The sequence below is a fragment of the Pteropus alecto genome, unplaced genomic scaffold (assembly GCF_000325575.1).
Source record: "Pteropus alecto unplaced genomic scaffold, ASM32557v1 scaffold87, whole genome shotgun sequence".
Classification (NCBI taxonomy): domain Eukaryota; kingdom Metazoa; phylum Chordata; class Mammalia; order Chiroptera; family Pteropodidae; genus Pteropus; species Pteropus alecto.
Genome location: NW_006443225.1, coordinates 9,213,581 through 9,226,911, shown reverse-complemented (window position 1 = coordinate 9,226,911; position 13,331 = coordinate 9,213,581). Strand labels below are relative to the sequence as shown.

At 35.0% G+C, this 13,331-nt stretch overlaps 1 protein-coding gene across 1 annotated transcript in view; it reads left to right on the top strand.

The window, feature by feature from the left end:
• Nucleotides 1–13,331, top strand: part of LOC102888293 (25-hydroxycholesterol 7-alpha-hydroxylase) — a 154,929-nt gene that overhangs the window by 121,889 nt on the left and 19,709 nt on the right. Inside the window, exons 2-4 of the mRNA XM_015598698.1 lie at nt 2,464–2,600; nt 9,416–10,003; nt 10,480–10,686. Coding sequence (XP_015454184.1) covers nt 2,464–2,600; nt 9,416–10,003; nt 10,480–10,686 — 932 coding nt within the window. The remainder of the gene's footprint in view (nt 1–2,463; nt 2,601–9,415; nt 10,004–10,479; nt 10,687–13,331) is intronic.

The window sequence follows — 13,331 nt, the reverse complement described above, 5'->3', positions numbered from 1 at the left end:
GTCTTTTCTATTTTATAGCCATTTTATACACTTGAATTCTCCACTATTTGCTTCCATATAAGTTTGGACCATACTTGGCATTTTGCATAAACTTCAAGATGTGTTCCACAGCCTGTATGGAAGAAATTGCAAGCTTTGATGCAATGGTTTATGTATAGAACTTGGGTTTAATCATTGAGAACCTCTCTAAGATTTAATTTTATAATTTCTGAGATGTGCCCTTGTAGTCTCTTAAATAGTAAGGAGGATATTTGAGAAGTATGTATTGTTTGGGTGAGATTAAGACGGGGTATGGACCACGGATTTTTTTTGGTTTTTGTTTGTTCGTTACTTTTGTTTTAGTTACCCATCATTGCTTCAGGACCTGTTTCTTTAAACTTCGGAACTTGATAATCCCCAACAAGCATTAGGCATCCTATCCCCTAACTCAGCAGTGGGCAGTGGGTATTTCATTTTCAAAGTCACAGAGCATGAGAGACAAATAGCAGTATTTGTATTGCACCAAGTGTCAGCAGGCCTTTCTAGATCATTATGGTAATGTCTTTTCTCCCTAAATAATTTTTACAAATGTACTAATGAAGACAGATTTCTGTTATCTGTCTTCTATGGGTCATAAGTTGAACTAGCACTATATTTTTTCCTGAAAATATGCAAAGTTGTGACATGGTATTTAATAGGTTTAAGCTTATTGCTGCCAAAATGAACACAGCTGTAAGAAATGATGACCCTCTCATCTTTATGACAATAAAATGGCTTCCTAATGTGTTTCCCTAACTCTGAACATTAAGTTACCAATACCCTGGATTTCTGACTCCCAAGAAGAATACAGTTTTTTGACCAAACGACAGAACATAGAGGATGAAATTAGTTGCATTAAATTAGAATATGACAAGAAGCCTTTGAAAATCTTTGTCATATTGTAACATTCATGCAACATTAAACAAAATAGAGTAAAAGTAGACCGAGGAAGAGAGTTAATATATTGAACAGAAATTTTGTAAACTAGATCACCTGCAAATTTTGAAAGGGTTATTGATTGATAGCCTGTGTGCTATGGCAGTTGCTAACTTGGAGATTTTACTCTACAATCATATGTGCAAGCTCTTCTTGTTTAATCTTTGGCTATAAAAGTAACTGTTACCATATTGTCTTGGTACACTCGTATTTCTCAAAAAACGGAGTCTGCATTGCTAAAATTTGCATTCAAGAAAATAACAGGAAAAGGAGTGAAGAACAAGATATACATTTCTATGCAATGTTTCTCGTTTCCTTGTTTCTAAGTATATGGATTTAAACAGCAGCATCCCTTTTGTAAATTAGTATAAAGATCAATTGTCTTTTAAAAACAGAAAGCAAAGTTCTGATATATACTTTCTTTATTTCTATCACATCCCAGACTGTTTGTTTTTTAAGTTTAAGTCTCCCATGTTGGGTTGTGGGAAAATAAAAGCTTCTGATAGGGTTAATCTAACTACATAAAAGTCCACGTTGAGTATGATCGTAATCTTGATCTTTGATTAGATCTGAGCTTGTAATATCTTGTGATTAATCAAAATGGGTTGGTCTGCTTGTATTATGTCATCTTCACAGATGGGACAGAGAATCATCAGAGTTCTCTTGAATATTTGTTTTAATCCCTCCTAGGATAAAATGGCTTTGATTTTTTTTTTTTTTACTTTAAATCAGATTGAGTTCACCAAATAAATGGCTAGGAAGAAATTTTGAATTCCAGTTTTGCTAGGAATATAGGTCAAAAAGGAAGAAACTTGTTTTTTAATTAATAGTATTTCAGTGTTTCATTGAACATGCTTCGTATGTTAAAAAAGTCTTATAAAATTTAACAAATATTTCTATTCATTGGTAGTTTGAATAAAAATCTTCATAAAAGAATATAACAAAATATACTTCCTGGAAACGATGTTGATGTTTTTATTGTTCTTAATAACATAAAACATTTTTTCAAGATTACTAATTGCCCATTGAATGTCCACTGTAACTGAAAATTTTAAAAAAAATTTAATTTCTAAGAAAAGATTGTTAATTGATATTTTTCTAATTACATAGTTCCAGTCGAATAGATATCTGATAACAAAGAACTTTATTATGGCCATTAAAACACCTGACATCTAACACCCAGAGCATAGCAAGAACCCTCAGACACAAATATTGACTGAATATATCTGTCATTTCAGCCAGCCATTTGGCCCTTACAATATAAAATTTCTTTACAAAATTACTCACCAAAAGCTCTGAATTGAACTGTCTACCCCAGGGCCACACATACTAGAGGCTCAATAAACACATTTCTATGATTATATAGGAGCCATTGAATAAAACAGTGGAAAAAAAGCTGTGCAGTTCATCCAGTCCACTTCTAGACTGGATTAATAACCCACATGTACGAAAATAAGAATGATGTAATTTATTAAATTTACTTTTTATAATTATTATTTTTTCTTATAGAAGACCTGGCGAGCCTCCATTGATAAAAGGCTGGCTTCCTTACTTTGGACAGGCCCTGAAATTTAAAAAAGATCCCTTAGGCTTCATGAGGACTCTTCAAAAGCAACATGGCGACATTTTCACTCTTCTCCTTGGGGGTAAGCAGCACTTCATACATCATAATTCCTCACTTGTTCTTGAATGTCATTATATTTTTCTCTAGGCAAAATATGGAGTATTTGTATATTATTGTTTTATTTGTAGAGCTAATACCAAGGAAAACTATTTTTGAATATGTAGTTTATTTACTACAAACCCCAACCTCGTAGGGATAAGAAAGGAAGCTGCAGTGTTCTTAGTTCATCCTCTCTAAGGCCCATGCTGTCCAGATGTATCGCTATCTATTGCTACATAACAAAATTCCCACAAATTTAATGACAAAACAACTGGTCTTATGTAGGTCACTTGTGTGGCTTGAGTCACCTGGCTGATTGATCGGGGCTAGATGGTTCACGGTGGCCTTATTACATGTCTGGCTGGACCTCCTTGTCCACATGCTATTTCATCCTCAAGAAGACATCCTTACGTGTCAGCTGGTGTTTTAAGAGAGTAAGAGGAATAGTTGCAAGGCCTCATTACAGAACCTCACTTCCACCACATTCCATCAGTCAGAGCAAGTCACACGCCAGCCTGGATTCAAAGATAGGGATGTAGACTCCACCCTTCCTGAGCAGAGTGGCAGCGTCATATTGCAAAGGAGCACCTATGGGAAGAAAGCAGGAATTTATTGTGGCCGTCTTTGTACACAATCTTCCACATCAGCTTATTATCTGGGCTAGCTATTCTTTTTCTTGGCTTTTGTCTGTCCTGTCTGTGCTCTGAAGGCTGATCTCTACAGACTAGATTGTCCACACTCCTCTGCCCTCTGACTTCCAGTTGGGTGTGCTGGCGAGAGTGCCGGAAAAGGCCGTGTCCCAGCTCTGCATCTCTCACTGAGCTCTGGCAACACAATTCATTCTCAAGATTTCCTGTCCTTCTTAAGGAAATTGAAGACGTCAGGTATGATCGGATCCGCACACACCTACCAAATGTACCATGTCTTTACCACGGCAACACAATTCATTCTCAAGATTTCCTGTCCTTCCTAAGGAAATTGAAGACGTCAGGTATGATCTCACTCAGATCCGCACGCACCTACCAAATGTATCATGTCTTTACCATCTTTTCCCCAATTTCAAAGAATGTTCAAGAAAATCCATTTACCTATCTCCATGACCTTTACTTCCTGCTTCCTCTGGGTTGGCATTTTATTATTTATTCCTTCCACACATGTATCTTCATTGTTTTTCTCTCACAGGTCTTTATCTTTAGTTTATAACAATGCTTAAGCTTCTCCTGTACTCAACTTCTAGTTACTTTTCACTTCTTTTTTTTTCCTCTTTAACATTCAAATTTTTCGAGAGTTACCTCTATTTGCTACCTCTGGCTGCTGATCTCCTAGATCCTCCTAACCATGACCAGCCTTCTGCCTTGCTGACGTCAGTAATGGACCCTCACCTGACGAAATCTCTCCACCTGGTTTGACAATAGCAGTCCTTCATTTCTTCTTGAAACTCTATTTCTTCATTCTCTTGACACTGCACCTTCTGGTTTTATCGATGACTTGGTGCAACCCTCATCTGGGACATCTTTATGCTTGTTTTATTCTTTAGAATAGTATGTTCTATTCATAAAGAATGTTGGTACTTTCTTCTTACTGTAATTACTTTGCTGAGTATCGGAAGCAACGTTTTTTGCGTAGAGTGACTTCGTTTTAGTGCTACCATTTTAATGTAATCTGAAAACAATATGATCTAGCTGAATGAAATTGTCAGCATGGTTGAGTTCTCAAATGAGCGGGAATGCTCCTTCCATCACAACTTTCTCTTTTGCTTGGCAGCTGGGAAGTCTTCTCAAAAAGTAATTGTATGCACTCTGATTCCAGAAAAAGTGAAATGGGAAAAAAAAATCATGCATCTTAGAAAGAGAAAAATCACAGTTTATAGCATAATCCATAATCATTTCCTTTATGTCAGAATGCTGTTCTTCTCTTCTTGAGTCATCGTGAAAAAAATGACTGACATTGACTCATCATCTGAGGCCAGAGTCACATATCACTTCTTCCTAAAAGCCTTCACTGACCATTTCCACTCTCCATGTTATGTTGATTCTTCTTTTCCAGGCTCCAATTACTCCCAATATCACTTCAGTCATAGCATTTAATAAATTGTGAATGTATTGCTAATTCACTTGTCTCTTTCCATTGATTACTTTCTAGCTCCTCTATTACCAACATTTACTCCAGAGCTCAGCACGACTGATTCACAATAAATATTTGATGAGGAATTTCCCAATACCTTAGAGCTGATAAAATACTTACTATAATACAAATAAAGGCTATAAATAGTGAGATTTACACTTCATAATGCAAAACTATATTCTTCACTTTTAAAAAAGTCACTCTTACTTTAAAAAATTAAGCCTTATGTTTTAATGAGCAGATACAACAAATTATTGAATATTTTAGTTCTCCTATTAAATACATTATACAGAAATAACCCAAGTTGATTAAGCAGAAACCTGTGGCAGATTTAAATAATTATATTCACTTTTCAAAAAACAACCAATTTCTGCTGACACTTGATATTTTAGTGTTAGTTACTGAGAAGCTTGCTGAATTTCTAATGTCTAAATAATTTGACCATTGTTGTGTTCTTGAACTTGAGAGTAAACAACCACAGTTGAATATGCGCTACTACGTCTCTTTGGCTTCTTACTAGAGTTTGAAAAAATTCCTGTCAAGATGTACCATTAACATTTATGGTTCTAACGATCAGTTTGCAAAATAGCTCATTTAGAAAATGTGAAGCAAGGAGCAGAGTCTTCTGCCCTTGTCCCATAGTGTGATTTCAGTGAGTATTATGTACTTGCACGATGAGCAAATGATTGTCATCCCTAAAAGTCTCAAGGGACATGGATGTCATCTTAATAAAGAAATTAAAAGGTACATCTTTTCATGAGAAACCACGTAAATTCGTGACCTGTCGCAGAAAATAGTTCTCTAATTGGTTCTGTGTGGTGGTGCAGCGGAGTCATTTTCCCCGGATGTCATCTCAGTGAAGCACTACTGTACGTCATTGTCAACAGCTAGCGAAATCTCCCTAATAGGAGGGAGAGTGTATAACGTAGCCAACCTCATAAAATAAAAAGTTAGTTCATATTTTACTCTTCCAACGAATATTTTCAACTTGAGATTAAAAAAAAAAAAAACTATCAAAAAACCAGCTAACCATGGAGATTAAAGGCTTATAGTTATGGAAAAATTCTTTAAAATTCAAATTTATCTCATATTTGGTGATTAGGCATTTCTATTCCAAATAGTGAAATAGTTGTTCTGAATTCCTATGGATGCATCTCTGTAAAGCACCAAATATCTGAAATGAAAACATCAAAATTCAATTTATAATGATCCAGATGTCAAACTTCTTGTGTATATATGACAACAATGTGAATGACTTAATTTGTTTTTTAACATTTACTGACATACTTTGCATCATGTAGCTTTACCTTCCTGAAAGAAATAGTTTTGAAGGAAGTGAAAAGGCCGGTGACTTAGTAAAGGATCATGTGCAAAATATATAGGAATGCTAGAGTAAATATCTTGAGACCTAGTCAGCTCCTATAAAAAGGAAGAGAATGAAATTATTGGCAATGAAGGCATTAAAAATTTGACCCTATTTCAAATGCAAATTTGCTGCTCCCAAGGATGATGATATATATTCATGTATATATTTTTTGCAGAAATGAGCTGCATTTTGACTTGTATTTTAGACAAATGCAAACTCTGATATTCTTTAAATCAATATTTGATATCAGCTGCTGACAGCAGTCCTTTCTCTTTTGAAAGCCTGGCAAAGGACATAGTTTCTACCTTGTGATCTTTGTGAACTAGGCCACTTGCCTGTTGACACACTTGGCATCATTTACATAAAACCACACCAGAGAAAAAGTTAATTTTGCTCCAAGGATACATGGCCTTCAGAATAACTTTTCAGATTTCCTTTGTTAAGAAATTTAAATCCATTTTATGAATGTATATGTGTTTTCCTAACTGTCTGATTAAAGATTACAAAGAAACTTGGTTTTGCATCTCACATTAGCAGATGGTAGACAGATGGTTTAAATTAATATTAATTTTGGAAAACTTAGCTTAAATTGTTTATACTGAAGATTAAAAGTTGGAAAGCCAGCTAACATCTCCAGGGTTATTAGTACTTCCAAACCCACTCGAAAAGCAAAATCCAAAAAATCAAAAATGTCTACTTTTAAAATAATTTACATCTTACTCAGAAAGTACATAAAACACAATGCCTTGATGTTGAAGAAAATTAAAATAAGAATGAGAAAGAGAAAATACATATCCTGGAATGCGAAGGGCTTTGAAAGCGTGAGAATTTTATCTACAAATAAATTGCTTTAAACTAATCAGTAATGATTTTTAAATCAAAGAGCCTATATGCAACAACTGCTTATTTTAAAAATATATATATTAATAACTGGTTGCAAGCCAGAATCAGCTTTTCAACATTTAGCTTTTATCCTCTTATGTGAAACTAACTATAGAGTTTCTTCCCAAATTCTCACCCCGCAAAAAGAAAAAGAAAGAGAGAATATATGAGTATTTGTAGCTCATGCTGTCACAGCTGAATATAGTGTTGTCTTTCTACTTAAATTTTGATGAATGTAGAAAATTGGCTGGAAAAATTTCAAAATATTCTCTAAAAATCGTGTTTTGCAAACTGAACCTTTTAGCCATTCTCTGAACTTTAGTGACAAATTTAAAATAACCCTAAAGATATTTAGTAAAATCCTTTCATCTAGTGAAAGGAGAAAAGTATGAATCACCACCTGTGAAAATACACAGCTTTGCCTAAAATTGTCTTTTGCAAAATAAGGGAATTGACTCTTTTTTTTTTTTCAATTATTTGTCAGGCAGATGCTGGAAATTTTATTTAATTAAGCTGCTATGGTAAAGCAGGTGTCATAAAATATGCCCAAATCCAGTTGAGTCCTTTTTTTCTTTCCTTGGAGGGAAAATAAATGGAGTTTATTTTGTAAATGCAGCTTTGGGATCTGACCAGAATGAGTAGTCATTTCTAGCTTTACTCTCATTCTTAGATTGACCAGTCTCATTAAGTAAATCAAGGGTAAATGGAGTGAAAAAACTTAAGTCAAATGATTTATTTTTAATTGTGTTTAAAAATTGTAAAACAAAAAGAAAACATTTATTTTGTTTCTAGGATTAGGTTGAAAATTATTCAGAACTTTATCCTAAATTTTATACCAAATCGACTGTAAGTTCTGTGATGCTGTCAGAGTTACCATAAATAACAAGTGAGAAGTTATTCATCTAAGAAAGCTACACACACATACATGCTCACACACAGAGGAACGATGAGGTAAAGAGGAAAGTGTAGACGATCCGACACACTTTACTGTCTAATTATTTATCATTTTTCTGGAAGACAAGAAATAGGCATTAAAGTGTATAGGAGCATCTAAACTTCACGTGTGTTCTTGGAAAGGAAAGCTTTATTGAATGTTGTTAATGAATACTATCTGCGTAATATGTATAATTAGAAAGAGTCTTAAAACAGTACTCTAGTGAGAAAAATCAGCACTGCGTTCAGAAAAGAACAGTGCATGGGCAGTGACTTCTTGCCACTACAAAGGCAGGGTGATCTTGGCCCTTGACCTCTCTTGACTTTCTTCAGCTTTCTCAACTGATAAATGCCTAGGGGGTTGGGATTTGGGGGACGGGGGACTAGGAACTCTCCAAGGTTCCTGCCAATTTTAAGATACAGACCATAGGATGACTGTGTTCCTCAGTGTGCCTCAGTGTGCCTTTATAAGAATCACTTAAGGCCCATGTCAAACAGAGAGACTTGTAGGTCCTACCTCCAAACCTTTTGATGCAGAATGAGGCAGGCATCTGTATTTTTAACCAGCACCCTAAGTCTCTCAATCGGGTAAGGTTGGACAACACTGATATATGAAAAGACCAAATGTCACCACCTCAAAGGACCCTTTCTGATAACACCTGAAAACAGAATGAAGCCGACCGCCTCCCTTACATTGTGTATCACTACGTTCCTCTTGAGATATAAAGATGTAAAGAAAAGAAACGAGATCCAACCAAGTGTCTAGATCTCGATAAATGTTGAATGAATGTATGAATGGTTGCATGGATGAATAAATGGACAGGTTCTAGTTTGGAATCCCATTTCAGTTACAAATCAGAATGTGACCTTGAACATGTTATTGAATCTTCCTGAGTCACTATTTTCTCATCTATAAAAATGAAAATGCTGGTGTTTGTGATTTGTTATTAGCGTTGAACTAGTCATTCATTTGTGAGTAGCTGGTTCATACCATATCGTCATTTATTTTAGTTAAAATTATTGTATCCAATCAAAGCTAAGATGTTATCAAGTATGAAAAAGCCCTTTATGAAGTATAAGTAAATAATCAGTAATAGAATGGCATCTTACCAATTTGATTTGTTCATTTGTTTGCTGTTTGTGTGAAAAAATGTGAGAAGCATTTATGTCAAGGGATTCTGAGAATATTTAAAGGATAATTTAAATATTTAGATACTTTGTTAAAATAAAAATTTGAAGGGTACACTATCTTTTTAATAGTCATTAATTTGGCAGAATATTTCACTTCAAGCTTCTAGAGATTTTCCCATCATCTTCCATTTAAAAAGCAAACATGTAGTGAACCTTTGAATGAAATGAATTTTTACTAAACTTTGCACCTTTCTAGATGTTACCTATTGAAACTTTTCTAATTTCAATTAAAATATTTTCAAATTTTGGGGGTAGGCTGTTTGTTTTGCTACCAAATGAGCTTATGTTCTCATTTCTTTTAGGAAAGTACATAACATTGATTCTGGACCCTTGCCAGTACCAGTTAGTGATAAAAAATCACAAATTAAGCTTTCAAATGTTTACTAAGAAAATAATGAAGAAAGTGTTTTCGATCCAAAAGTTGATGACCAATGATGACCTGAACGATGAGCTTCATGACTGCTATCAGCTTTTACAAGGGAAATCTTTGGATGTTCTCATGGAAAACACTATGCAGAATCTACAACAAGTGTTTGAACCCCAACTATTTAAAAGCACAAATTGGGACATGGCATATCTGTTGACATTCTGCAGCTCAGTAATATTTGAAATTACATTTACAACCATATATGGAAGATTTCTTGCTGGTGATAGGAAAAAATTTATTACTGAACTTCAAGATGATTTTTTTAAATTTGATAACAAATTCCCATACTTAGTATCAGACATACCCATTGAGCTTCTAGGAAATGTCAAGTCTATTCAAAAGAAGCTTATAAAATGCTTGACATCAGAAAACATAGCTAAGATGCAAGAATTGTCAGAAGTTGTTCAAATGAGGCAAGATATTCTGGAGAAATACTATACGTTCAAGGACGCCGAAATAGGAGGTAAGAAACTTCTGAGTGATTACTTGTCTAAAATAGAATAATTTACAATAGACCTTTGAAATAAAAAGACAAAATGGCGACCTTGAAAATTTTTATGCTCTTTCTAATTGGCTAATGATAAAATGTTTTATTCTGAAACAACCCTCTGTGATAATTGATTTTTTTTTTTTTTTTTTGCTGAGGTGTTGAAACAAGATACTTAATGGTGATAATGAGAAAGAGTATAACTAAGCTGCATTTACTCTTCTTAGCTCATCTCCCACCTCCCTACCCTGTCCTCCTCCCCACCACACACACATTACATTTTAAACTATTCTCATTAAGCAGAAAATTAGACTTCAGAAGCCTATTGGTCCTCATTAGCATGCACTGATCCTTGGCTGGGTCTGTGTCCTAACATCTTTTAATTAGCACACTGCAAATCTAATCAGTGTAATAAACGCTATTAATCTTCCTTTTCACTTATTTTCTCCCAGCACATCATTTAGGCTTTCTCTGGGCCTCTGTGGCAAACACTATTCCAACTACGTTCTGGGTGATGTATTACCTTCTACGGCACCCAGAAGCTATGGCAGCGCTGCGTGACGAAATTGACCATTTGCTGCAGTCAACAGGTCAAAAGCGAGGGTCCGGATTTTCCATCCACATCACCAGAGAACAATTGGACAGCCTGGTCTACCTAGGTAATTTATTTGTATATGTTATGAAGAAAAGAAGGTTACTTCTTCGCAAACTCAGTTTATCTCTCAAAGCTGTTTACCAAGAGGTGGAGGACACAGCTGCCTAATTGACATAATAACACCCATTTACATCAATTATAAATTATGTAGTTTATAGCTGTAGATACTCTCATTGCATGTAAACATTAAGGCCTAGGTAATTAACTATGCGAGGTATGCAAAAGGCTAGACCAAAGCTTTGCAATTATTTGAAAAAAAAGTTTCTGCCTATTAAGTCATTTGATTCTGAGCATCTGTTGGTGTGCTAATGCTTTCCAAACACTGCTGCTCTATCTCTACAAGAGAGGTGTTCAGGGTTTGAACAAGAAAGTATTTTAGAAATGCAACTTATGTGTAAAATGTATTTATTCTACCCTAAAATGGTGTCTATATTTTCATGCAGAGATTAGGATGTTTTATACAGCTTGGAGTGTATGATTCTCAAAAATGGAGTACAAGTGATTTCTGCTGATAGTTGATGATTTAAACATGCTTGGGGGTGGGGGAGAAAAAAGGGAGGGAGGAAAAAGAAAAGCCGACAACTACAAATTACTCCTTGTGAAATGTCAAATATTTTAATCCATTGTGCACTGACTCACAAAACATGCATGGTCACTATTTTAAAGACGTTTGAGGTCGGGAGTGACAAAACTGTTTTCCCGTTTTTATACACATCTGTATGCCAGAGACATGAGCTTTTGATGACAGTGGATTGCATTCTCCTTTACTGGTTTTGATAAGACCACCGTCATTACATGATGAATTTGAATTCCCAAAGTGAAATTCCACATCAGCGAGTTATTCTCTGTTCCTTATGTACTGATATTTCATCCCGTGGGATCCTTTACTGTATGATATTCCCAGCCCCTTTGGACAAACACAAGAATAAGTCTTTATATCTTTGTTGCTTTGCTCCTTTGACAATGCAGGCAAGTATTTTAGCCCATGTTGGCCTCAATTTTTATTTTCTAAATATGTTCCAGATTTTTGGTGAGAACTTCTGGGTGCAAAGGCCCTACAGGTCCTGACCACTGGCTGGCCTTAAGAAGAATGGCCCAAGACATTCTTCACACTGGTTAGAATAAAACCCATCAGAGGCAATTCCAAGAAGCTCTCTTTATACTGGCCATTGGCTAGCTCGTTTAGTCAATTAGGAAAAATGTGACACCTTGTAGTTGGCTGTTTTTAGCATATATTATCAAAGTAATTTTACATTTGCTTGGAGAAAGAAAATAATCTCAATATTATTAAAATATAAATATTATTGTATTTTTCTTTTGAGAATTATTGAGGAACAAATGAACAAAATCTGCATGAAATACTTGCCTTTACATGGATACACAGTTTTTTCTGGGTAGGAGATTTATAGTTCCTGTGAAGACCAAGGTTGCATTTTTTATATATTCAAGTAATTTTGATTTCATTTATGAATTAGATGATGTATACTGGGAAGCAGAGCAAATAAACTTCAAGGGATACGTGTTTGTATTCTGCAGGCAGTTATTACTTTTAAAAATTTGGTTGAAATTCATCAACTCTCTTTTTACTCTCAAGTGCTCATTATCGAAAGAAAATATCATTTTAAAATTGTGGTATTAAAGCAGAAAAGTTTTAAATATGTTCGATCAGAAGAAATGGCAAGTTCCAGAGCTATAATTTGGGTCCATTTAAGTCCATAGCTAGAGCTAGGGATTTTCATCCTCGGAGCTCTCGTAAATGTACAGCTCACTTACCAGCGCCTTTATAGCCTTTAGCCATCTAGAAGATGGACCTCTCTTCAGGTTGACCTCAGTTACCAGCAGAGGCCAGATAACCTTCATTATGAGAAGTTAATTTCCAGAAAATAGTGTGCGTTTTAGACTGGTTTTTGCAGAGTGAAGCAAAGTTTTATGTAATTCAGTGATACAGCAGATAACCTCTGCATCTAGTCATAGTTCAACCATATTTCTGTATATCGAAAGATTATGATCTATATGTGCAAAAGCCAAGGTTTATAGAGTTAAATATTTACAGTGCAGCACATGGTGTGAGTGTATGTGCTTCTTCTTCTCTTCTCTTTAAGGAGACAATTCTGTGTATTCTAAGTACAACTTCTTTTTAAGGAGATATCTTGAATTTTTATTATTATAAGAAGAAAGATCATAAGGATGAAATGAAGGGCTGAATGCTGCATTTTTTTTTTAACCAGGACGGAGAAATTTGTTATTGGAACAGCAAAGGGAAAGGAGATATTTTTTTACAGAGATACTGCATGTCAGCATACATTTATTATCTAGCAAGATTGAAAAGGAAAGTTAGAGTGCCATAGAAAAGGGTGTCTTATTCCTCAACAAGAAGTATTTCTCCTGTGTAGAGTGATCATAGAAGACAGAGCCCAATGGAGTGTAGGTGACGCAAATCACAGTGTCTGTCCTACTGACCTTCCTGGCTCAATCCTGCAGGTCTCGATGGTCTCACATTTCTTCTGACATCAATATACACTTGATGTCAGTAAAAGTTTAAATGTGTAACATAGAGTAGGCTTTTAAATCTCAAGCCCAAAGCAGTCGTCTGTTGTAAGAGGTTGTAAGGGATTTAGGCTTTTATCCAATGCTCTCAAAATTCTTTCT